At 37.7% G+C, this 27,243-nt stretch overlaps 1 protein-coding gene across 6 annotated transcripts in view; it reads right to left on the reverse strand.

Annotated features, from left to right (window-relative positions):
• Window positions 1–805: 805 nt before the first annotated feature.
• LOC131666645 (fasciclin-1) overlaps window positions 806–27,243 on the reverse strand; it is a 153,274-nt gene continuing 126,836 nt past the window's right edge. The window contains exons 6-15 of one of the 6 annotated variants that reach the window (XM_058939482.1): window positions 26,794–26,974; window positions 26,235–26,395; window positions 13,048–13,290; window positions 12,531–12,560; window positions 9,016–9,230; window positions 7,026–7,188; window positions 6,804–6,954; window positions 6,599–6,649; window positions 5,897–5,935; window positions 806–4,769 (exon numbers count right to left, since the gene is read on the reverse strand). In XM_058939482.1, coding sequence (XP_058795465.1) covers window positions 4,552–4,769; window positions 5,897–5,935; window positions 6,599–6,649; window positions 6,804–6,954; window positions 7,026–7,188; window positions 9,016–9,230; window positions 12,531–12,560; window positions 13,048–13,290; window positions 26,235–26,395; window positions 26,794–26,974 — 1,452 coding nt within the window. In that variant the 3' untranslated portion in view covers window positions 806–4,551. Of the gene's footprint in view, window positions 4,770–5,896; window positions 5,936–6,598; window positions 6,650–6,803; window positions 6,955–7,025; window positions 7,189–9,015; window positions 9,231–12,530; window positions 12,561–13,047; window positions 13,291–26,234; window positions 26,396–26,793; window positions 26,993–27,243 lie in introns of all 6 variants that reach the window. The other 5 variants (XM_058939481.1, XM_058939483.1, XM_058939485.1 and 2 more) reach the window with 5 other exon arrangements.

A 27,243-nucleotide genomic window follows, 5' to 3' on the forward strand; every position in this document is an offset into this window, starting at 1 on the left:
CTTCTATAAGATCTGTTTCACTGCGCATACTTTACATAGAAAAAATTCATTTTCATTTTACGACAGAAATTTACTAAAGTTATTATAATGTATCCATAGTTCCATGCTTGTAATCGTGACCGTTGTCGAATGTTTCTGAGATTAGGCATATAAATTGAGAGCAATGGGGCAACAGAATAAAGGATATGCAAAACATATCATAGATTTTTTTTTATTTATCAGAAAAATCATACAGCAAAAGCGTCTAAAGTTTACAGAACGTGGTACTTAGCAAGAGGAACGTGAAAAAGTTTTGCGAGCCGAGGAACCAGACTACGTAACATTTCCATCCTAACAAAACGATATTACAACTCATGTACAGTTGCTTTCAAGCGCAACCTTGTTCGCTCGGCCCGCAAAGTCGAAATTCTCTATCGGTTTTGTTATTACGGCCCTTTCTTTTTGTTCTTACTTTACTGTAAGCTCCCATTTGGGTTTGAACCAAATGTCATATTCTCATCTCTTACTCGCTACGTAAAAACTAATAATTGTTGTCTAGAAATATCGTTGAGATATCTAAACCTCACAGTAGTAATATAATATCCAATTGTGTTATGGCGAAGATTCATAAAACAAAGCAATCTCTCCTTTTTTCATACAAACAGCTCGACTCTGTGATACTTAAATCTCAATTCTTCTAATATGGTTTAATCGTTAGATTTCTATATTATATATATATATATATATATATATATATATATATATATATATATATATATATATATATATATATTTATATTTATATAATATATAATATATGTAGATAGATAGTAAATAATCATTTAAGAATGAGACAATTCAGAATTTCGAAGAGCGTTATAGCAGTGACTTGTATTATTTAAAATAAAAATAGATTCTTTTTTGTCAATTGAACATGACATACTTATTTATTATACTCGCAAAAAGGAAAGATACATAAGCAAAAAAAAATGGCTCTCTCGAAACCCTAAAGTATAATCATCATTCCTCGTAAAACTTAGTAAAACATTAGAGTAATTTTCTTGAGTGCAACACTTTACTCATCCCTCTTCACAGTTAATCACGACGATTTTCTCGTACATTTATAGTAATTCGTGTATATCTATTTTTACGATTAATCGTTAGTGACTGCAGGTAGTTTTTCCATTTCCACGTATATTTTTTTTTGTATTTTATTCCATGAATAATTATCGATGATTACGATGACAGAAATGTTCCATCCTCTGCGTTGCATTATCATCACACTCGCTCGTATATCACTTATACGTTATTTACATAAACCGTATTCGCGTCGCACGCAAAGCGCTAAAAAGTTTTCTTTGCCAATGCCAACGAGTGAATTGGGCGTGAGGAGATTGACTTGCTGTTCATACTAAACCTAAGGAAATGAGAAACATAATGAGCGAGGGTGTTTAGAATTTGTTTCTTTTTGTTTCTTCGCATTTTCACGCAAACTGAAAAGTAAAGTGTATTACAAATACAATGTTATCATCTAAAGAAACGCTCAACAAGCTCGGGGAAATACGTCAGTTTAATTTAATGTATCCTCGCAAGCGTACGCATTGTTTTTATCTTATTTTTTTATGTCGTAAAATTTTTTTTCTATCAAAAAGACGCGCACTTTTTTGTTTATTAGCAAAACTTACTTAAAAATTCCATGCTATCGAAACGTTTTTCTCCGAGTAGCCCTTCAAAAGAAGAGACCTTTTTAATTTATGGACTATACTCGCAGGCATCGGCTTCTGTTGTTCTAAGATCTCACCAGAGTTCGCATTTGAAAAGTGTCAAGTGACTTCTTAATACTGACTGGACTTTTAACATTTAAATTGTGATTCATATTAGTTGACGAATTCACTTTTATTTAGTGTGTACTCAAAAAAATCATCAATATCCTGTCAGTCCATTCGTCGCAATCGATCATAACATTGCCATTGGTTTCTATGGGTGGATCATTCATTTATTTGTAAATTACGAGTCTTGTCGTCATTTATTATTCAATATTAAAAAACATTCTCACTTGGCTGTTTTCCCTTTTACGCATTTCTCTTAGGTCACGTTAAATCTGCCGATTGTGTTAGTAAGGATATGCAAAGTACTTGTTATCGTCTGAGTGATAGTTTTACAATAAAATCCTTGGTGTACAATATATATATACATAGGTTTTCGAAATAGATTCGAGCTCCTTCAAAAAGTTTCTCAGGAGATAACACGTTTATTTCATACCCTCTAATCTAAGTTTATGACTCATTTTATTCTCATTCGAGTTACCGTGTGTATGTATTTTTTTTTCTTCTTTTTTCTGTAAATGCATTATATTATTATTTTATTTGGCGTAGAATAGCGAGCAGGAAACGAGTGCCTAGATTTTATTTTTTAATTAAAGAATTGCAAACCTGTGCTGAACTTAACGATATCGAGCATGTAACTTTCCTTTTCTTTCGTAAACTACTAATGATGACGACAAAAGCAAAGTGAAGTAAAATTTTACTTTGCTTTTAACTTGACTCCCCTATGGACACGCATTTACTAATCACCAATTCCTAGTGTGTACTTATTATGTTTATTTAAGATCACAATTGTGATTATTTTTATGCACGATTTTAATAACAGTGAAATGGATGAAAATTGAAGACTTTTTCCCATACTTGAACATTTAGACATCTATACAAAGAGATGAAGTTTATTATTTTTATCAACTCTCATCTTTTTTCCGTAATGAACAAAGAGTAAATTTTATTCTCTAGTGATGAATGTATGTTTTAAATATAGGTTTTATAGTTACTTTTATCGTTATACTATTTATTAATAGTTGCAACAACGGGTTTTTATCATCTGATAATAATTTTGTTATTATTTTGACTTTCTTTCAAGAATCAATATTAATCTTTGTTCGGCTTTTTCATACAATTTTATGCTTCTTTTTTAATGCAGTTATTAAACTAAATTAAGTTATTTTAATGCCCTTTAAGTAGTAAAAGAACAATAATCATATCAGATGATACAATAAAATTTCAATAAAATATTGAAGTGAGTAAAGTTCCATTCAATTTTCAAAGGTAGCATTAAATTTATTATTTTTTAATCTCAAAATTCATTCAACTTTTAAATTAATTTACTTTCTTCTCTATAGATAATCAGCAATATATCTCTTCAATGTCATATATTATATTTGTATATATTGATATCAATACGTAACATCGACTCTTAGTTAAATTTTTAGATTTTTTCATTTTATCAGAGGTATCGACAATTGAACGCAATTGCACGTGCTATCGTCTATACTCGCGAGACATAAAAGGTTTCTTCGGCTTTCGGCGTTTTTCATCAATATTTTTCCATAACTAGTAACGGCATCACTTTCAAACCAACAAGAAGAAAAATTTGACTAACTTTTTAACCGTAAATCGGGCAATAAGTTGGATATGAACACGAGATGCGCTGCAGCAGTAACTTTTACAATAACGCATGCTTTTTGTTTTGTTATGTCCTTGCCAAATTTAATGGAATCGAGGGGATTTATTTCGATTTGATGCGGAAAATCGATACCAACCATGCCATTTCAACGTATTTACACGCGGCATCCAAAAACCTGTATAGATATAAATTTTATCTTGACAAAACAAGATCGATTAGACGAAGTGAATTGCTATAATTTCATAAACCATTTAACGTGCATAAAATCTACTTGGCAGATGTGAACAATGCGTTGTGTGATGTCGATTTTCCATGGTTTCTCGAACGTATGTATAAAAAGCTCTGTAAAAAAGAGAATGTCTATGATCCACCTTAGCGACTTGTAATTTTTATCGTTCATTTAACAAAATCTATGCACGGTGTCAAAGACAATGAAGAAAAGATATCTCGTGAATTCAGCTTTCTACACATTATACAGAAATGTTTGTACACAATCAATCTCAACATCGTAATACTTTTCTTTTCACGTACATATGAAAGATCGGACCTCCCCGTGATTATTTTGATCGTTACATTTCATTGTAAACAAAAGGAGAAAGAAAAACATTTCGAGCGCTTCGTGCTCTCCCCGCAATGTCTAACTGGCAGTATCTTTGGTAAATAGACATAGCTCGACACTTATAATACAGTTAGCAAGACTCGATAATTCATATACTTTGACAATTCGAAATTATGCATTAGTGAACGGTATCGATATTGTTATCCTCGAAAGAAAGAGAGCGAGAGAGGAAAGCAAAACACAAGGTATCTTTTGATTAGAGAGACGGTCGCGAGCACACCAGAAGATTCAAAGAGCCGAGTCGCTTTCATTTAAGTAAACCCCCCAAACGGCCCTTCGAATAGCACGATGAGTATATATACGCGATTAGAGGCCTATAACCGCTACAATTATACATCGCTCGTTCGTTCTCTCTCTTTCTCGAAATATCCCTAGCACACTTGTACATTAGACTCACGCACGCACAATAATAAATAATAGGCTATCGTCCTTTGGGATCAAAGCATCGTCGCGAATTTAGGCACATCGAGAGACTGCTCGGAAAGCCCCTGTTCCTCCGTTTACAGTAGCAACAGCAGCGCCAGCAGTAACTTGCCCACGAGAACCATCAAAAGATTCGGCACGGCTGGACTCGAGGCACCGTTGCTACCCGTCACGTACACGTCCATTTCCTTTAGCATCACGTCCGAGATCACGTGGATCACGCCGTTGGTGCAACCCACGTCTGGCTTCACTACTTTGATATTCTTCTCCTTCCAGTTGATCATGTAGCCAGCACCTGCGGATTCGGTTTTGCATTCTTTAATTTTTCCCAATTCTCTTTTCATTTTGCTTTTATTTTTTATTTTATTTTTTTTTATTTTAAGCGGAACATTTCTTTTTTCTTTTTGAATATTGCCAACAAGCATTGCTTATTTATATTTATTCGATTGCTGTGAACCCCTTCAGTCGCTCAAATATATTTTTTTCTTCAACAAAGCCTCGACTGAAAGAATCACGCGGCGTTCAAGAGTGCTAGAAAAAAAAACCAAAAATAATTATTTATGTTCAATTTTAGTGGCCATTCATTGATATTTTCTGTCTTTAAAGAACAGTTTTTGTTTTATCATTGCCAGCCAGCCATTTCAATAATAACTATACTCTACTCGTAGTATGTTCGCATCAACAGTTGAGTATCTCGTGAGGCAAAAACAAAACCATTCACCTGAGTTGTTAGTGACAGACATATACTTATGCAAGTAGATAAGTGTTAAAGAAAGTACATGGAAAGAAAAACAGACAGGTAAGAAATATCTACGAGAAGAACGGGAATAAAAATGATAGGTGTTTGAAACGGACAGCTTGAAAATCGTGAAAGTATAAGATAAGAGTATAAAAATCAAGAAAGTCTAAACGAAAAAAAAAGAAGCCATGAGAGCAAAGCATCAAGCAACAAAGCACTTCCACATTTCGAATAAAAAAAACAAAAGATTTCATATCGGCCGACGAAAGATAAAACTAGAGGGAGAGAGGAAAAAAAGCACCGTCTCCCAGCGAACACGTAGCAATTAGCGCGCCACGGGTAATCAAGGAATTTACATTTAAATAGCGACCGAAAGACGCATAATAAATCGCGAGCTTCATAATGCGCGCTTCAAGTCTTGACGCTCTACGTAATTTTCTTGGTCCCTTGTATTTATTCCCCTCTTCTTTGTCTTTTTTTTCACTTGTCAAAATAAAAGGAGCTCGTTACTTGGATGCGAAATTTCCTTTTTCAGCTGGTGCTTAAAAATCACGATTCGAATGTATGGTTTCGTAATCGATTCTTGGTTCCGAACTCAAATCAAAGAAGACAACAAAGAAAAAAAAAACATACAAAAACACAATGAAAGCTGAAGGTAATTCGAATTTTCTCATAGTACGAACCTTTCAGAGGTCTGGAAGCATTCAGACGCTTGCTTTGACCTTTAAAAAGCAGAAATATATGTTGCTTAAACTTTTTGTTATCTGTTCGTCCGACGTCATGAGAATAATCCTATTTTTCAAAAAGCCTGCAGTAATCAACCCAACTGTGTAAAGTACTTTTAGTTGTTGCACAGCTTACACATAATCAAATATGAAGCGTTGCAAACGAGTTTTGCTCGCAGCACCTTTGACAAATTCAGCGAGAACATTTTCCACGAAATAATAGGCTCCATTCATTCAAATAATTAATCAGTTTTAAAAGCTTGGCCATGATCATTTTACACTGCCATTAACACCGATTCGTTATTCTAATTATTTTGTAAATTTCTGATAGCTTCTAATGGATTGTTGAATTAATGATTTGTTAGTATATCACGCGAACAAAAAGCAAAACAAGGACGAATTTCGTCAGCTATACAGCATCTACGTATATATATCGTGTACAAGCAAGCTGAAGATTCTGGCTCAAAAAGCGTCCATGCATGAAACATGTGGTTTCATGATATACAAATGACGTGCGTCTTAATAATGAGTTTACTTTTGTTTTCGTTTCGCCGTGAAGATAGAGAATACAAAATAAGAGAAGAGAGTATTCGTGATAGAATGTCAAACCAAATCAGAAAAGCGCGTGTTTTGCTTGGAAAGCATGATTCTCGAACTCACCGCCGTTGCTTGGACGGACAATCGCGTTTTCGTCAAAGACCTTGTCGTCGACTATAGATACAACAAGAGTGAACAGTTAGAACATTGTTTCTTTCCTTTCGAAGAAAAACCTTTCTCTCCTTTTCATGTACAAGTATCGAGGAACCTCAATCTTGTTCGTTGTAATTGTTGCTAATAGTGCAATAGGAGATCGCGAAGTACTTACCATCGGAAGTTTCTTTGACTTTGATGTCGATGGTCGACCTCATAGCTCGCAAACGTATGTTCGAGTCTTGCGTTCGATGGCTCATCTCTACTAACTGCTTCATCTTGAATGCATCGTCCACGGCTAGGTGTTTCTCTAAAATCTGCCTTGCCTGTGACAAACCAGTGGTCACATATTAAGCTGGACTTTCCTAACGAATTTTTATTGCTTCGAGGTACTCACGTGATATGCGTAGTCGTCCATGAATAGCTTTTTGAAGATCGATGGTTGCAGGATCTGTAAATTTTGCCAGGCTTTGTCCGAGGGCGCGAAAAACGTGTAGCGTTTCTTCAGGTCACCGAGGAGCTCGTTGAAGTTGTGCTTCATGCCCAAATGATACGTCATGCTGATTCATTAAAATTGACTGTTAGTCCCGATTATATCTTCATCAATTTCAATATTGAATAAGTGACCGGATAGGAAAAGAAAAAGCGAAGTTGTGCCAAACCGAAGGAAATTATTAACTTTAGTTTTACTAATGCACACTGCAGTGAACTCCGTCGTCACAATAAAAAAGACAAAAATGTTAATCCTCGGAATATCGGAGCCGAAAGCCTATCAAAATTCCCAAGTAAATCCGATGAGGGAATGCGGGAAAATCAATAACCCAGTCAAGCCGCATCATCCCCGGAATCTCCGAGAAGCTAATCAGCGTAGATCCGATAAGCCGAGCAATCGGACGTACATCATACGTCGCGGATTAACCGGTACTTTTTTTCCTGGACGTTCTCGTCACACTCGAAAACGCGCGCGCGCATACACCCATTACCCGCCTCTGTAATCTCCACCAATCAAAATATATTCCACTGATCTGTGCGCGAGACGAACGAGCGAAATTCGTTAATCCTACTACAGCCGACCCATCAAAGGATGTCTATGTTGTCTCGCTGCGTATTCGTGTTCTAATTGGGATTATAAATGCTCTTTCGTCCGCGTGGTAATTTCGTCGCTGGTCTTGCTATTTTTCAAGATGTCGCAGCGAGGATCGACTGGTTACCGATCGCAGTCGGACATACGTCTGACAATAACAATAGAACTGTCTGTCTACCGCTGATCACGTTTCAATTGGTCGGCTCTAATCTTGAAATCGCATTACAGCTCTTCATTGCCGCGTTCCCGCGCAAACCGAATTCATAAGCGATTCAGTGAGCGAGCTCAGTTAACAAGTACAAGAGGCAATGCGATTCCAAGGGTCGCGAGGAATAGTCAACTCCGCTGGCGGACGAGTCCTTTTCCGCGAGAGCTTTTTTCGGTGATAATTTACGCGACTCTCGAGTTTATTTCAATTGAATTTGGAGGAGGCGAGGCCACGGAATTTCCCGAGCGAGGTAGGTTGAAGGAGCTTACGGAGTCTCGTTTCCGGTTGCGTTCCGAGAGAAGACTTAAGTCTAATTAATGCTCGACGCTCTTCAGCTCGTAATGTATCATCCGGATCGATATGGATTTCGCTTAAAAGCTCCGTAATCGCGCTTTTTTTTTCGATATAACTATGCTAGATTAAACTTTAAAAGAAAATAATAAGACGTTGGCTGCAACACGGCGAAAAAAATAATATCTCAAACCTCAAAGTAAACGCTAGCTTTCCCATCCTCGGACATGTATTTTCATGAAATGTGTAGCGTTTCTTCAGATTCACATAGCATTTGATAATTGGATATCTTTACTACGCATGTTTTAGATGAAAAATATAAATTATATAAACAACTAATTTAATATTAGCTTTCAATTTATCGTTAAAAATACACGAAAACTTTAATTTTTTCGAATTCATGCGCTTGAAATTGTACTGCAAACTCAGCTTTAACAAATAAATCACATCTCAGGCAATAGAATCTTTAAAATGAACTACCGTTCCATTATCTTATAGACTTCAAAGACAAAGGAATCTCTCTATCTCTGAATTTCCATATGAATATGGCATTTTTATTTTTACAATAAAATTCTAAGACGAGTGATTAATTGTTTGATTTATTCGATTAGATGTCTTTGATGACACGAAAGTTTTCAAAAACTAACAATCTGTATAAGACACGAAATGGTGTCTGAGTATATAATACAGTATGTACTTTATGGGTTCGGGTTAACTTAAAAATTTTCTGTTCTTTTTCCAAGTTTCTTATTCTAAGAAAAATGTTTTCGATTCAAGAAATCCAATTTTATTACGAGAACTTACTTGAGATTCGGATCGCTCTTGAGCTTGTCGAGAATGGTGGTGTAAGGAACTCCAAGTACTCTGTCGATGATGTGAATGATGCCGTTTGTCGCGCCGATGTTGGCCGTGATGATGGTCGCGTTCACGCCGCCACCTTCCACCGTCACTGTGCTGTTGCCCGGCGAGCTCTCCACTGCGTTGAAATACAAGCTTGCGCGCTCGTGCGCAGAGTTCACCTGAATTTCACACGAATCGATTCATTAGTCGCGCCTAATTTCTCTCGTCGATTTCCTTTTGTAATGGATGCACGCAATCGATATATCTGTCACGAAAAACAGTGTGCACGACTAGGAGAGGTTCGGACAACCCCTTTATGACTTTGGTATACTTTTCTCTTTTAGTTACTTTGTTTTTTCATTTGGAGAAAGCAATTCGACTGCCTAATAACTTTTGTTAACAGATTTTTTTTATTTTTCAGCTGAAATGATGGCTTTCGAAACTAGAAATTTACCAAACTTTTTACGGATATCTCTAAAAATGCTACGCGTAGCTAAAAATTTCCGCGGATGCGTGGTGTAACTTTCATAGATGAATATTCGTGATTCCGTGCTATTAGCATCCAGACATTCTAATTACAGACACAGAGACAACGTGCATTCGCGGGATGATCGAAGTCTCGAATTCCGCGAAACTCTCAAAATTATATCTTGAACGAAGAGCTTTCAAAATAACGTTTACGCGCGTCAATTCTCAAGACATGCAAATAGATTCGGCATTAATGTCCAAGTCAAATGCAATGTTTACAAGATAAACGCAGAGCAGTGTGATGATAGAATTCATGCTGTCGCTCGCGAAGAAAGCAAAAGAAGAGAGAGGGAGAGAAAAGCATTCTCAATCGAAACGATCTTGCGGTAACCACAATTAAAACCGTGTAAGAATCCTCGAGGAGCAGTGGGATGGCAAAGTGAGAAGCCACTCTTTCGGCAAAGTTTGACTTGCAAATTCACGAGATACCCTGTTCGTCGCCCTTTCTGGCTTTGTCGCGCCAACCGATCTATACTTCCTCAATTTCTTTGCGTTTTCTCCGCGCGCAGATAGCACTTTTACTCTACGCGATCGCGACTCGGTAAACCCTGCTCACAATTCCATCGTTGGTCGTTCCAGCTGCCGTTTCTTATATGTTTTTTTTTTTTACGACGAAACATTGAATGAAGCTGAAAAAAAGCAGTTACGGCTGAAATTTTCCGAGCGAGGTCACTCAGAAAAAGGCGTATAACTACGCGGCGGGAGAATTAGCATAACTACGCGACTAATGTCCTGGCGGTTAAATTCATTTTCCCGGTGGAAAGCCAGACAGGAAATTGTTACACGCGGCGTTGTCGCAATTAATTCACTCGTGACTCTTCAATTATTGCAATATCGAGGAAATAAAACTATCCGGAGGCTTTTAAATGCACTCGAAAGAAATCGTATTGGAAAATGTTAAAATAACAAAGGGCTGATGCATATTCTATCGAAGTGCTTGCGTGACGGCACTGGAAGCGACCGAATTATCTCTTCCTCTCTCTCTCTCACGCACCCGCGAAAGAAACATCACATTAATCATCATCAACATCATCGACTCGTAAATCCGTCATTTCATATTTATTCCGAGTATACATTATCTTCCGTCACACGACGCATTTAAAAAAAATTCAAAATCTCGTGAATATTCATCGAAAGAGAGAGAGAGAGAGAGAGAGAGAGAGGGAGAGAGAGAGAGAGAGAGAGAGAGAAATACGTATACATACACACACAAATCAATGGACTCTCAGCGTAAATTCGGTCACGCGACTAATCCGCAAACAATGCTGTTAAACTGGCCAAAATTTATGGGCTTTTCTTTCTCTCTTTCTCTCTTCCAAGTGCATTATGTGCAGAAACGCGTTCGATTGATTTCTGCCGTTCTGCTTTTGGCGCGTATATTTTTTTTCTGCGCTCAGTGTTGTTTATTCACTGTTGTGTATTTACCGCTTTATGTAAGAGGATTTTGCAGTTTACGCGCGAAACGGGACATATTCCTTCTACGACAAACTCAATAAATAAAAAGAATTGACTATTGCGCCGAAATTTTACGTTTCGGAGGATGTAAGCTTTGTCGTTTTTGCACCGTCGAGTTTACTGGTGTTTCCGCTTCGAAAGACATCAATGCTCACGTTTTTATCCAATATAACATGCAAAGATACAGAAATATCCGAAAGACGGAATCATTATATTTTTTGACGCATAAAACTTTTTTTTTCAACGGCTTAACTAGTAATAGCAAATAACTGATGTAACTACGCAAAAACGGTGTCTATTCGCATTTTCACTGATATCTCCACGGTTAGATTTGGACTCAGCTATCTCGAAAACTACTAAGCTTCACTAAAATCCATTAGTATTTAAAGAAGTTATTCAGATACATATAAACCTATTGGTCTATTGGCAGTTAAAAGATTAATGACTTTTAATAAAATCGTAATGATTAATTCGATTCTACATTTTCCAAGTCAAACCAAATGGGTATAGCATCTAACGTGGAACTACAGGCTATTTCTTAACGACGTTTAAAAAAGCAATCAACCGATCTTAATTGCGAAATCCAATAATGATCGATGGTATATCTGAAGCAGGAAAGGTGAATGAATAATCTACAAGTTTTGCCGGAGACTGAGGCGGAAAAAGTGTATCCCTCCTTCTATTCCCGGAGTCGTAATGGCACTCGGCGAACAAAAGCTCCGGGGATAATTCCGAACGAGGATCGAGCGCTAAGGATATCGCCCGAGTGTAATTAGATTCGAGTCGCTCGGCGCGTTAGCCACGGAAAATTGCGGCGAAAGAAAGCACTCCGGTTACTCGGCTCATCATCGTTCGTCGGTCGACGACGTCGATTACGATTTTCTTTCTCTCTCTCTCTCTCTCTCTCTCTCTCTCTCTCTCTCTCTCTCTATCGTATCTTTTACCTCCGTTACCGTTTTCCAAGAAATTCGCTAATCAGAGATCCTGCAACGTTGACTCGTGGCAAAGTTCAATATGGAATCAATAGTTGAATACACAAGTTCGGTTCGTTCGATTGCTTTTTTTATTGGATCGATCGAAACGCGACATATGATGCTTTCATGCTACGCGTTTGCTGCTCCGGCTGGAAAATATCGCGTACCTGTGCATCGATACAGGAATGTTTTCTACTTGCTCCTCTTCGTTTTAAAAAATTTTCACGTCAATCCATTCCGCGAATAAAGATGGATTGAATGTTCTCGTTTATGAACGTCACTTCAACGATAGCCGTAATTCTTTTCGTTTGTCGTTGCTCAAAGTCATTAACTAAGTGTATTCGAATATTTTTAACAATCTAACTACCATGCATGTAACATATAGAGACATCCACCAAGCAAAAGACATCTAATGATTTTGCGAAATGATTTTGAGAAAATAAAAGAAAAAGAATAAAGAAAAGAATAGAGAGTAGTAAATGACACTAAGAGCATAATGATGATAATGAAAAATTCGTTTACCGCATAAGGCGCTTTTTTAGACCATTCTGGCTATAAAATAAAAGATGATGATTAGGTATGTTTACGTGCTTTTGTTATTAAATGATATTCAATTTTGTTTAGAATTCTTTCGTGTTTATAATTTTAAGGTTCGAAATAACAGGACGTAGCTCAAATTATTACAAGATGATTCAAATGTTACGTGACGTAGGGAATTTGAAGTTTACAAGCAAGATTACCAAAATCTTAACGGTACGCCAAAGTTTAAAATGTGAATTTTTGTAATTTGCATTATAATCCTGCTTGAAGTAAGTGCATACAGGATGAAAATAAAGGTAAAGTCTATACTGAAATATCTAGCATCGGAGTTAGTAAAATAAAAGAAACTGTTATTATGAAATCTGGTTCTTCGTCGAACAATTAAAATTAACAAAAGAGCAACGTTCGGTTAGTATACTTGAACAAAGCAAATATAGTTGTAACCAGTGCCTTGTTTCATCAAAGAGAAACAGACAGGCAAGAAAAAGCAGCCACTAACCTTGTGTATAGTTTTGCGTTCGATGACATTGAGCGGCAAAAGTTCCTTAGTGTAATGAAGATTCAGAAGATCCTTGATGCGCTCTTTGTCTTGTAGAATCTTCTTGACGCCAGGCTCGTCCCAGGCAGCATTGCGCGGTGCGAAAAGCGTGACGTTGGTGAGTTTCGACAGTGACGCCATGAACTGATCGCCTTGGTCACGTATCACCTCGTAGAACTTGTACAGTGGGCCGTCCTCCTTGTCCTGTGCACGACGTCGAGTGAAGGGAACACATAAAGATTTCTCATTTAGTGAGTTTCAGTGGTAATGCCAGATTCAAGCGAATATTTGCAAGCTTGCCAAAGCTTTCAAGTGGGTGTTAAAATATTATTATGCTACTCGGCTTTTTTCTTTTTTTTTTCTTTTTCAGCTAGCGACGAAACCAGTGAATTGCGTTTGCTACTCGGAGTGAAGATGTCGCTTTTTTAGCTCATGATTTTTATGTCGACGATTAATGAAAGCTTTTAAGAATTTGTTTCTATTTTTCATTCGAATGTTTACAAACGTCAAATCTATCAGCAACATTTCTAGCGGTCTTATGAATACTCTAATTTTTTTACAAGAAATTTTTTTCGACGGTTTTGTTTTCTGGGCCAAAGTTGTCAAGTAGATTTACGAGAACCGATATTTTCACTCCGAGTATAAAGATGAAGAGTCTTATTTTTTTTCTTTATAATTGTACACAAAAGAAAATTAGAGAAGAAAACGTAGAGAAGACTTGAAAAAATAAAAGGTCGACGAAAAAAGGAGAAACAAAAAAAATCAAGAAATAAAAGTCAAGATAGGTACGCATTTAAAATTGCAGTCGCTTAACGAGACCCACGGAGTTTTGATTAAAGCAAGCAATTGGAATTGTTAATTTGAATTTTAAAACATTAATTAAAATGAGGAGTACAGTACAAACACAATGTTAATTTAGGAAAGTAAAAATTTATAACACCTAGACACACATAGAATAAAATATTGAGAAATTCAAATTAATTTAGTACGTCAAATGAAAAAACAATTATCTTTGACAAAAAAAGAAAATTTCAACTTTACATGCCGATTCGTCTCATTTTCTTCTCTTGAACTTTCTACCGCGAATCGCGCGCAGCGCAAGTGAAAGTCAATAATTGTAAAAGAAAAAAGCGAATAACGATTAAACGATGAATCAAATAGAAAAAGATAAGTATACTAAAAGAACTCGATAAAAAAAAGAAAATAAGAGTCATTATACTACACACGATTGAGTTTCAGATAAAAAGAAAGTAATAGTTATTGTGATTAATGACTACTGAACTTCTAAAATCTAAAGACGCTGACACATGACTAATTATATATGAACATTGATGTTACTATTCGACGAAAAATGACTTATACATATAATATGTAGATATATTAACTAATCGTTCAATATAATTAACAATTGATGATGTACCATGATAAAGTGAATAAAACCATTTGGACTCTTATTATTATTCGACAAACAATGGAAGTCAGATGTATAATGGAATTTTAAGATACTTTGATGGAAGAGGGAAACAGCGAAACAGAATTGCACACAATAGACCATAAATAAACTGAGCTGGGGGGTAGAAATGTAACGATAATAATTACGACTTGGAAATGAGTATGACGATTGTTAATGTTTCAATATTACTGAGCTATTGAAATTTAAATCCGCTCCTCGTAATTAACGTTCAAGTATTCAATGTTTGCGATTCCGTAGTATTGAGATATTTTGAATAATGCCTGTCGATGCGGCATTTTGATTTTTACACGTGCAAGTATCATATATTTCGCTGTTTCGTCTCCTGCGCTCTTTGTTTATCAAAATTGTCCAATTTAACAAATAATGTTCTCTCCACTTAATAATATTTCTTTCGTTATTTATTTCTCTTTTATAATTCATCATAGGGAATGTGTGTTTGACAGTGTGAATGGGATTTCGTTTGATTATGACTGACTGAGTATTTTTTTTTCTTCATTTTATATTCAGTACTTACGATGCCCTATACGACATGCAGAATCCAATAGAGACATGCAAAGCACCACAGATAAACATAATTAGTTTGATAAGAGTTGTAAACACACTTACATAAAATTTATGTACGTTCGATTTACAAGTTAGATATTTATAGGCTGGAAAAGGGGAACACTTAGCGACTTCAAGATATATATTTGCTTTAGAAAGGAATTTTGGATTACAAAAAGACATTTACAAAAAAAATTATTCACAAAAATTATCTAATGCAACATATTTGAAAATTGATTATTTTTTGAAAAATAAATTTGACGATTTCATCAAAATATTTAAATATATTGTAATTGTCACTTAGAAGTAAAACTATTCTACTCGAAATAAAAAAAAACTCCAAAAGAAGAAACGAAACAAGGGAAGAGAAACGAATTTACAAATTAAAAAAGAGAAACGATGAAACGTGAAATAAATGCTTTTGAAAAGAAAAATAAATGATTGAAAATGATTCGAAAGTGAAAGGTGAAATGAAAAGCTCTTATCAACGTAAACTTTCCACTGTAGTAAACAGGTGAGCATAAATCAAAAAGGAATGAAAGCAGCCTTACACGAGTTGGCGTGACTGTTGATTGATTCGCGTGGTTGGTTGAGTGCATTTCGTTCTTTCCTATATGTATTTTTTTTTTCATTCATTATTAAAAGCACTGATGATTTGGTGATTTGCCATCATACATCATGTGAAGCGACGCGCGAGTTTACGCGTGCAAAAAAGAAGCAATTTTTTTTTATCTCCCTCGTTCGTCATTGCTGCTATTAACGTCGCGCGTTGAAGTTCCAGCGCAAATTCATATATACGGGCGATTTATGCAAATACTATATTCACTCGATGGGTAAGCTCGTATTCGAATTTTCATCGGCGGGTATTTTAATTGCTGTGTCTCCTTGCCTATATGCATTATATTGAATGCGGGCGCGTAAATATTAAATGACGTTTGCGACTTATACAAAATCGCGAAAATTGTTGGATACGAGGCGTCGTAGAGAATGCAGCAAGTCGAGGAAAAATGGTTTCTTTTTCGATCGAAGAAAAAAAAAAAGTTTTCAATTTAAGAATAAAATTGCTCGACTCACGAAATATGTTCTTAATTTAAGAAACGAACTTTGTCCCCCCTCCCAGAACGCAGCGAATCCAAGATATTTGTCCTCTCCGTGGAACGTTGCAAGTGTACGTAACGCCACCGAGTAAAACAGAAAAACCTAACAATCCGGAATCGAGCGTGCGTTGTATTTTTCAAGCGGCACTAACAAACGCAGTCGGACGCGCGAGGAGAGGGACGAGGTAGAGAAGAAACGCTCCGGCAGTTCTCGCGGGCAATTGCGTTTCTTCGCAATGTAAGGGCGCCGCGCAAGAGGAGATCGGGAGATTAAGCGCGGCATAACGCCGAATGCAAACGCCTAGTTTGCCTAAGATTGCCTCGTTACGAATTGACGACGTATATATACCGGTTTCCCCACACCGTTTTTGCCATTGGATTAAGCACTAATTGCTTCGACTCTTGCCCTATCAAGGTGGATTAGTTTTGCCACCAAACGAAAATTATGTATATAAAGACGTGGCGCACGTGATTGAATTACGTTTACGAGATCCGACCGTATCATTTAATTAATTGCCTTTTGTTACAGCGCCAGAGACAGAGAGTGAGAAGGCTTTTTCCACTTTCGCATTGCATCATAAATTTCGCTTGAAATGATGAGTCAAAAGCATTAAGCTTTTATCGACGTGCATTTAATTGGTAAAAGGTCGAAATATATTGAGTTACGAAAGTCATTTCTGTAATTATGGATGATTTGCTTTTTATGCGTTGATGTACTCGCGCCGCATTACTAGGCAGTGTTTAATGAGCGTGGATTGAAATTATCGTTTCATACGATTTACATTAAACATTTCTTTTGGTATTACGATAAAACAGCAAATGTGAATGAAACTTTTAGTCTCAAATTTCTATTTATATCTCGATAGCAAAGAATCAATATTAAATCACACATTGTTGTACGTCAGCTGATACAAGTGATGGAAATCGAGCTACGGTCAGACCACACATAGGAAAATCTAGTTAGTATGTTATGCTCAACTCGTTCAGCAATGTTTATCGAGATATTAATGTTACGTGCATGCGACTACGTGCACATTTAATTAAATTTCCATCTCGAGCCAAATTGCATTTGATTTCGTTAGACGCTCGTGACGAGAATTCGCGACTCTCATATAAGAGAGTAGAAAAAAAATTCTGTAAAATTGTGAAAAATTCTAGCATATTTTTATTGTTACTAATTACCTTTTGTACTGTGTCGGTTCAAAATTCACATTTTCGAGTGATGTGGACAAGTTATACAGTAAAAGCTTACGAGCGTTCCATGTTCCATATTTCTTTGCTACGCGATGAAATATTCAACGGAATAGTTAGACTCGGTGCTAAATTATTACAATTTAATTTTAAAAGTAAAGCACGTAGCATTACGATGAGCGTGGCATGCTCGGAAGAAATTAATTATCAAAGTTCAATTTGATTAACGAAAAAACAAAAAAATTCGAGTTAATTAATCTCAAATAACTGCAACTCGACGCAAATACGGACGAACCGACAAAAAAAAAGCTGACACACTAACTAATTCGCTTTTGCGCCGGAGTTAAAAGTGAGTTTTCCGTTGCACTCCCCGCTGGGGAATACGATCAAAGGCTTCTCATTTCTCAAAGCCCCGAATTGTTTCGGGCAAGATTTTTTTCAGTGTAACGCGTGGTTTTCATTTCTCTCCTCCAGGGAAAATGGCGTATTTCTTACATTTTTCCCCTTTTTTCTGTTCGAACTGAAACATACATTCGTACGTTTGGCTTTTTGACTTTAATTCAGTTCTATTGAAAGTTAGCAAACGAAATTGTCCACTACACGTAATTCCGGACGATTGCCAATAAAAATAGCGTTAGTAACTTAATTTTAAATTTTTCTTTTAATTAAAATAATAAACAACGTTTCAAATTGTACGCAACACAACTGAGCTAAAGTTTTATTTTTTAACAATTAAAAAGTACGATGTATTTTTTATCTTTGCAAATAAAAAATTAAAGATAAATATATTTTTTACTTTGAGTAAAGTTCGTTCTTATTTCCATAAGGTTACTTTATTAGGATCTGAACAAAATAAAATTGAAAATGGGTTAATTTTGAAAATTATACGGAATCAATAAATTGTTTTATATTCAAAGATTAAGAACGCGACACGAGATAAGAAAAATTTTGTTAACATTGTAGAGTTCTATTGCAGATTGAATGCACAATGGTAACTGGGTTGACCATGACATACACATTTTATTATTCATAATGACGAAAACATTTCATAAAAAAACTATTGCGCTCAAAACGCTTAATTATTTTTTATTTCAGTAAGTGACAAAATTCGGAGCGGTATACTTAAAATAATAACTCTTTCTTTAAATAATAATATGAGACATCTCGCTGGCAATCGAGTAAAACCGAAGTGAAAGCCACTTTAGCTTGTGGCGCTGTTTCCTCTTTTTCTACGTCCTTTTATCAAAGAAACGAGAACTAATGATACACCGACGGCGCCACTGCAGACAGAGAGAGAGAGAGAGAGAGCGAGAGAGAGTTTAAGGCGCATTGTGATTCTGCCGCAGGCAACTCGTTTGTCTCGCGGGATTAACTTCGATCGTTGCTCTCGGATAAATAGCAAGATTAACCGCGCCAAGGCCGCCAACGCCACTGTATTAGCTTCTCGTGGAAAGTACGCGCTCGCCACGAGATCGATATATACTTGTTAGTTTATCGTTGAGTCGCCGCTCAATGATTTATATTTCGAACGGGTGGGTGCTTTTATCGAGAGCACGCGAGGGGAGAGCGACTCGCCGACGGAACGGACGCCCTCGCACTGAAAAACCATCGGCGCATACGTACTCTTGCGCGCGCCATAACCTTTATGACTCCGCGTCATCGCTTTCCTTTTACGTTTCTTTCTCGGTGTGCTGCGAGACTCTCAATCTAGGTCCATTGACTTTTGTCATGACGAGGACTCAAGTCGCTGCAAATAACCTTTACCGTGTTTCTTTTTTTTTCTTTTTTTTTTTTTGCTATGCGATTTTCTCAGTGTATCAGTAAAAACACACACTATTAACATTTTCAGAGCGCTACACGAAATCAACTCAATACAAATGCGACACTCGGATTTATTTCGCTCTCTCAACCTCTCTATTTTGTAGAAATGGAAAAATATATAACGTGTACCCGATACCTTTTGCCGTTTATTACAAATTCCACTTGGATCGGCTCGCCGTCGCTCAGTTTTTTCGCACGACGCAGAACACACATTTTCCCAGTCGATGCAAACATTTCCCAAAAGCGACTTTTCGCTACAGAGGATATAATTTTATCGAAGCTTCGAGATTCATACGACGACAGAGCACTTCAAGCATTCTCATTTTCAACTCTCTGCAGCATTTCGTCTCGTAATTTCCGTTAAAAAAAAAAAAAAAATTCATGAAAGTTTTTAATATCCGCGGGATTGTAGACCTTCATCAAGATGAATTCATCGGGATACCCACAAAGGGCACACATGACTGCACGCTGAGTGCGCATTATACGCGAGTCCGTCAACAGCAAAAAAAAAAGAAACAATAAAGGAGAGGTGCGTACAAAGTTCTAAAGCTACATATACACGTATGGTAATGCAAGTGGTGAGAGACAGACACACGCACGCACTCTGCACACACTCACGCAGGCAAAGATGCAGAAAACAAGTGAGAATGAGAGAGAAAAAAAGCACTTGCTTATCATGCAACAACCTTTTATTTTTTTTCTCACTCGTATTGCGTTTTTCTTTTCTGTTTAGTTGTCACATGCGAGAGAAAGGGAAGATTATGCGTGCACGATTATGTGTGAGCTTTCGCGATTGATTGTGAGATGAGGAGAGAGAGAGAGAGAGAGAAACAAATGGAAAACTGAAAGGAAAAACAACACAAAGAGAGAGAAAGAGAGATTTGAAGAAATAATAATTGATCAGAATAGGTGGCACGGCAAAATTACCTTCCAGGACTGCACAGAGAAGATAACCAGGGCATGGATGATCCGTAACATAAGAAGCGCAACGGAAAACAGAAACAGATAGGTATTGCTTTATGCATTTGTTTTTCGAATGTTTTCTTTTTTTCATCCTTAATTTTATTATTACTTATCAAGAGAAATTTTCGGTGAACATTGAGTGGGCGAAGATAATTGTGTATAGCGCAAGATATATGGGCTTTCCGTTGAACGAAGGACGAAAAAGAACATTCACAAAAAATTTCTCTTTGTAACATACATATCAGAATTCACGCTTTCGTAAACAATTCGAGAGTGAAAAAACAAAATTACTTTAATAATATGTTATACATTGTCTACGGGTTGCTGTTAGAAACCATACGTAAGTATCCTCTCTACTGTATAAAGGATTACAAGTATCGAATGCATACCAATCGCAATGACTACGTTATCCAAACAATCTACGTATTTCGATCGGTCGACCTCGATAATTCGACTTCACCCTTTTTTTCTCAATTAGTCACGCGAAAAGTGAAAAAATATCTAGGCTCTATACATCAAAGGTTTGGCGTTCTTTTATTGGGGACACATATGAGCGCCGTTTCATGATTTTTTTCCTTTTTTAACTGTGACTGAACGAGCATTTATCGAACGATTATCCGACGCTTTTATACGCCATTTCCTTTAGTTTTTTTTTCAACGCTCGTAAAATTTGTTCTCTGCGCGCGTGCGAACGGAAATTCATTCATTTGAGATTTGGAAAATCTGTCTGGCGCGTTATCACGATTTTCAATTACAAGCTCGAGACAACGGAGAGACAACCTATGATTAAGCCAGCTCGTAGTAATTTAGAACAAGTAAAATTTACTACCGACAGTCACGCGAGCAGCTCGCGTATTCTTTCTCTGTCCTTTTTTTTTCTTCTCCAATTCTTATCAAACGAATGTTTTTTCTCGCGTGATTTTTTTCTCCCCCGCGTGGTTTCTATTATTTCAAGTTTATTTTTTCTGTCGAGAGTTTTCAAATCCCACTGGAAAGTACTTCGGTGGAAAATATAAAGTGGCCATTGAGAAAAGTACCGTTCACTCGTTGCAGTTTAATCCCGACGAAGTTCAATTATACTCTCGCGGTGCAAAAGCCTTCACCATCAATACTAGAAAGCTTTGGGGCTTTTTGAAAAGCGCACTTGAGTTTATTTCGTGTCTCGGCCTGAATGTAGATGTATATATATGCGTGCGGTCGTAACTGTGATTCACGCCGCGTTCGAAAATTTTCGTACTGACGGCGAGCGTCTTGAGAGAGAGAATGAGAGGGCGGAGGAGGGGATCGCGCTGAAAAACGAGCGGCGAATATCGACGTTACCCCGCGCCCGTATAAATTGCCGCGGCCCGCTTTCTCGTTCACTCCTTATTTGCCCCCGATTTTTCGTGCCCGTACTCTCTCCCACGCCTTCCTCTTTTTCTTTTTTTTTTCTTTGTTTCGCGCCCAGGGATTCTCGGCGATGCGAATTTTCACGCTCCGAGCGGCTTTCTTAGCGTCTGACGGTATTCTTCTACCCTTGCCTTTCTTGCTTCTTATCGTTATAGAAAGGGGCAATAAAAGTCGCGCGTTATTAAACATTTTTAATTGAAATTCGAATGAATAATAGTTTTTCTCTTTTTGTAATTACCTTGAATTAAACGAGATAACCCAATTGATTACGAAATAACGAAGTTTCAGGATTAATTGAAAGTTTCAGAAGCCAGGAAACAAAATCATTTTGAACAACGTTCAATGCTCTTAAATGACGAGGAATTTCCCAAATTCGACGTCGTAAGCATTATGAAACTTTGACGAGATCCCTCTTTGAACTAACGAGCGGGAGTAGGAAACAAAAAAGTGATGCGCGCGAGCGCAGCTTAATTCCAAAAACGTCGTGGAATGCGAAAAAGAGAAGGCGCCCGGATTATTTCAAACTTGCGCTCGTGCCTTCGTTCGTCTTTTTAGACGCTTCTTCTTGTTCGGTCGGAGGAGTTTGCGCAATGAGAAAAAGTTCGTTGTGGTTGTTGATTTAGTTGGGCTCGAAAGATTGTTAAAGCAAGAGTCCTTTTAGAAAAAAATGCACGGTAAATAAGCTTAGAGGGCGTAATTAAAATTTTTGAAGCGAGAGCCGATGAATTCACGCGTGCACATATAAATTCAATATCAAATGGGGCGTGTTTAACGACAGAAGAGAGACTGAGATTGACAAAAGTGTGGTATGCGTAAAATCCGCAAATGGATCCGTCGCTTATATAATATGTACTTCGGTCTATATTTTGCAATAAACTTTGCTCCGAAATAGCAATTCCGCTCGTAATATCCTGCCTCTCGTTTTAAAATTTGAAGCTCACGCTCTCGCATTGAAAAATAAACGAAACGTCCATAAAAAGCCACGAAAAATCCCCCATTAAAATAGATATTCTCGGCAAAAGTCGCGCGGACCGAGCCAGACATTGGCCAATTGAAATATTGACATTTCATTGTTATAAAAAAGTCACGGACGTTCGCGGAATATTCCCTGACGAAGAATCAAACGTTCTATCGTTTGTGTACGATAACGATGAGTAAGAGAGAGAAAGAGGCGTTGCGTGAAAAACAGAATTAACGAGCCAAGGCCGAGCTCGTGATGAGAAAGGAAAGAAAAATCGAGCTAACGGAAGGCAATTGCGAGATGGAGCGACTCGCTCGAGCCACTTCTCACGCGACTTTCTCCAAGAGTAGAATATGTCAAGTAGTAAAAGTCTCGGGAGCGAATGCTACTTCTCGTATCCGTCATCTCGGATATTTCATCCCTCTTAGAGATCGACGTTGCGGCGTCATTCCTTTTCCGTAAAAGTCATTGCGATTGGTATTTTTCGGAATAGGATGTACTGACGATACTTCGTTATATATCTACCCAAGATTTTATTATCATATACTCTCAAATAACAACATTAGATCTACTCGTAAAATGTAGACGTTTCGGTCGTAATGAATTACCATATTGAAATAAAAAATAAATCAAATGCCTAAATTGTGTGTCAATAATGTGTGCTGTGGCAATGTTGACCGCTGAAAGAAATATTTTTTATAATTATCAATTGCGATATTTAGCAATTATCAATCACTGAAATAGATAGTGAGAATAAATCAAGAAAAAGAGAGAGAGAGAGAGAGAGAGATAGGTAAAAAAATCCGTAAAGTACACTAAGTCCAAAAACGAGGTGTTATTCAAAAATGCGCAACGTAAAAGAGGAGAACGATCAAGGGAGAAGCTCGCGCGCGCGAAATCGTAAAAAAAGTTTATCGAGGAAAAGTATTTTCGCATACATATGTGTGTGTGTGTGTGTGTGTGTGTGTGTATGTGCGTGTGTATTGCTGATGTTTCATACATAAGTCGTCTGAAGAGATACGCGCTCACACACACACGCGCACACTTTACATAGCGAGAGGTAGGTGGTGCGGAAAACAGCATTAGTTGTGCTTTCCTAGACATCAAGACAGAGATAACAGAGTATGTATGTACAGATGAGATGAGTGAGAGGGAGGAGGAAGCAACGCGCTCACACCAGCATACACGCGCGCGCGCGCGGGCTCGTTCCGTACTGCAACGTGGTTTTGCTTCAATTGCCTTCCTCCTTCCCTTCGCTATCTCTCTCGGCAATTTTTTCATAAAACAAGAAAATAAAACGTCATATGCTTCGCGCATGTCGAAGGAGAGAAACAAAGGTGACCATATCGACCTGAAATGAACGTCATTAGTTGAGATGATTTTGCCATGATTTCGAAGCTCGAGTTTATTTGCATCGATGCAGCATTGCTGCGTCGAGTCTCGAAATAACATGTAGAAAAAAAAATGAAACAAAAATTGCCGTCGAAGTAATCTTTCAGCCACAGCAGCAGTAACAGCAGCAACAGCAGCAGCAGCGTGGTGATGTGAGGTAGGTTAAAGATCAGTGCAGATAGAAATAGGGAGATGTAAAGATAGAGAGCGAGAGCACTTCGTCGAAAATGGAAAAAAGAAAAAAAATACGAGTCGACGTTTTGTTTTTGTTTGAGAACGTATGACATGACATCGTGCGATATAGGTTACAAGCGTTTCTTTTCTTTTTTTTTCCAGTATACAAAATATGCTGCACATACACACTCTTGCTCGTCATACATATGTCTGCGCAAATATCGATATAGATACGTTATATATATATATATATTTATATATAGAAGTGCAGACAGTAAAGGCTGGCTTTTTATAGTTTTTTGGTTTGGTGCCGTAGAAAGAAATGTCTTGTCTTGAAGCAGCTTCTGCCGCGCGAAGATGTACTATAGATATATAGACTTGGCATTTTTGGGTGCGTTGGCAGAAAAATTGTGCGCACAGATACTCAGGCAAACTGTATGTGATGGAGAAAGATAAAGAGATGGATAAGATTATTTAATTATATTTGGTGAGCGAATTATATTATATGGCTTTTGGATATACGAGAGAACGTTTCGACATGTTTTCTGTGTGTTTCTTGTCAAATTGTAAACGTTTGAGACGACATCGGTTGTTTTTTTCTTTCTGGCTCTTTTTGGCGCGGCAATTGCGGAAATCGTCTGGACAATAATCTCAAGAGATTTATCTCACGAAGAAAGTGTGAAAATTAATTAGGCGCGTGGCTGAATTTTCCTCGGTTGTGAATTATGGATTCCACTCGCGAGATGCATTAGCGAGCGAGTGAGCGAGCCATTAGCAGGCTTGTCGCGCCACGTCGCATACGTGACGTTGTTTTGACGACATTAATGGCATCTGGCTTGCTCACTCGCGAATAATTGATCGAACTGCACACGCGTTTCACGCGCTAGTGTGGCATTTCTTTCTTTTGCGGCAAAAGGACACTTTTACGATGACGCGTGCCAACAAACTTCATCCAGCTGTCTCGTCATCGCCTTTTTCTTCTGCTCGACGTCTGATTTGCGTTCATTTTTGGTCACTCGATAAAAAAAAACAAAAACGGATTTGTCTGCTTTTACGTCGCGAAAGTCTCAACGATGAATAATAAAATGAAAATTGCGTTAATACGGTATACTTGCTACGAGATAGATAGATAGAGAGAGAGAGAGAGAGAGGTAGAGAGAGGTAGAGAAGGATACACAACCGTTCGATAGAAAAATTAATTGTTTCTCAAACTAGCACTCTGTTGACAAAAAGTAAAAAAAAGATAAGAAAAAAAACACTCGAGAAAAGAATTCCCAACAAGTAATTAAAACTTTTCCCGAAATAGCGCGTGAAAAAAAGGCTGAAAGAATACGAAATTAAACGGAGAGCCTTCGTTGCGAACCAATCGCCAGATAATTCTTCTCCTCCGGCGCGAATAGAAAAAAAAAAAGTTTTGACCCTCGCGCGCGGCCCAACGCAAATAATCGGAGCGCCCCTCCGCTAACTATTTTCTCTTTTCTTTTATTTATTTTTTCCCTCTTGCACTCGCGCGCGAACGCGGAAGCGAACTTATTAAAAGGAGTTTTTTTTTTTTTTTTTTCACGAAGAGAAAGTTTTACATAATTGATTTTTACTTTCGCGCACGCTCGAGAGATGAGAGTTTTGACGCCGAGAATTCGCCTCTTTAACGGCCCTTTTTTTTTTCTTTTACGGTCGAGCTTTATTACACACCTCGCGGTCTGCGCCTTGCGGATTAGGTTCGCGCACTTTTCTTGCTCTCCTTTTCATGTCGGACCTTGCGTGTTAACGGCTTTATTCAGTTTTCTGTTTGGCACTAAAGACGAAAAAATATGAGCCGAGAGCTTTTTGCCCATTTTCCGTCATCGTGTTGACGACTTATGGCAATTTTCTCGTCATCCCCTTCTTGAATTCATGAGCTTTTGTTTATTCATACGCGCATCGACCGTCGAGTTGTAAGCAACATGCTACTTATTGATACAAGTAGTACGAGTCCGCGTTCGATCAGACATCACTCGCAATCACCGCAAAGAGCCAAAAAGAGAAAACTCTCGCAACTCGCCAACCACCATTGCGCCATCCGCCAGTTAAAAAGATCCTGAAATTCGAGTGATACAAAAAAGAGAGAAAGAAGATGGAGGCTCGCAGAAGCATCGTAACTGACCTGAATAAAATCCTCGAGTGTATTGTCGACAACCATCAGTGGATTCTGAATCAGATGAACAACACCATTGCGCACGGGAATGTTTGGCTTGACAATCTCAGCCAACACCGATGCCGTTGGATGCGTTGAGTCTCCTATCAACGTGTCCGACTTGACGTAGTCTGAAGCGTTCAAAATAGATATATACGTGCACATACCAGTGAATTAGGTTTGGCTTTTATCGACCGGATGTACACACTTTTATTGGGTGAAAATGCTCGATATTTCATTTCTCGCGAGATGGGAGAAAATATATTTCTTTTTAGAACTGCGAAGTAAAGTAGAACGCGCGAGAGATGAATTCTTGAAAGAGCATAAGGAATTTCACACTGATTTTTTTTTTCTTTTTTCTTTCTTCGAATATTTAAATTTCAGCTCTTTCGTTTGGCTACATTATCGCGATTTTAGAGCACTCTCGAGCATCGGAGAGAACCATAAAAAAACAAATTTAAATTTTTCACCAGCTGCGCTGCTGGAGATTTGAGCGGGCAAACGACGAACAGTAAAGAATCGTACTCACACTTGTCGGTGCCTTTGTTGGTTCGCTCGGTGGAGAAGCTAATGGTAACCTTGAGATTGTCGCCGAACGCAAGAGTCTCGTATGGTCGATTGCTTGGGGTCGGCGCTGTGAAAAGTACGTGACGTGGTATAATGTGACCGTCGATAACTTGCGAGTCGACCTTGTTGGATCGCGGCGACGGCTGCAACGAAAATCGTCTCTGAAATGTCACGATTCACAACAAACACGTTCATGGCTTTTATCTCTCTCAGCATTAGCATGAGATTGTTGCGATGAGCTTTTGTTTGATTGTACGTGTACACGGTGCTGTTATGTTCTTTCCTCATCAAAACATTTCCGTTTCGATGAAAAATATAGTTTTCTTAAAATCGCCATGAGTGTACAGTACTAATGTATATATGAAGTTGTCGATAACTTCTACACAAATGAATTTGGTGCCATGCGTCCATT

The sequence above is a fragment of the Phymastichus coffea genome, unplaced genomic scaffold (genome assembly GCF_024137745.1).
Source record: "Phymastichus coffea isolate CEN01 unplaced genomic scaffold, Cenicafe_Pcof_1.1 PCOF00059, whole genome shotgun sequence".
Classification (NCBI taxonomy): Eukaryota; Metazoa; Arthropoda; class Insecta; order Hymenoptera; family Eulophidae; genus Phymastichus; species Phymastichus coffea.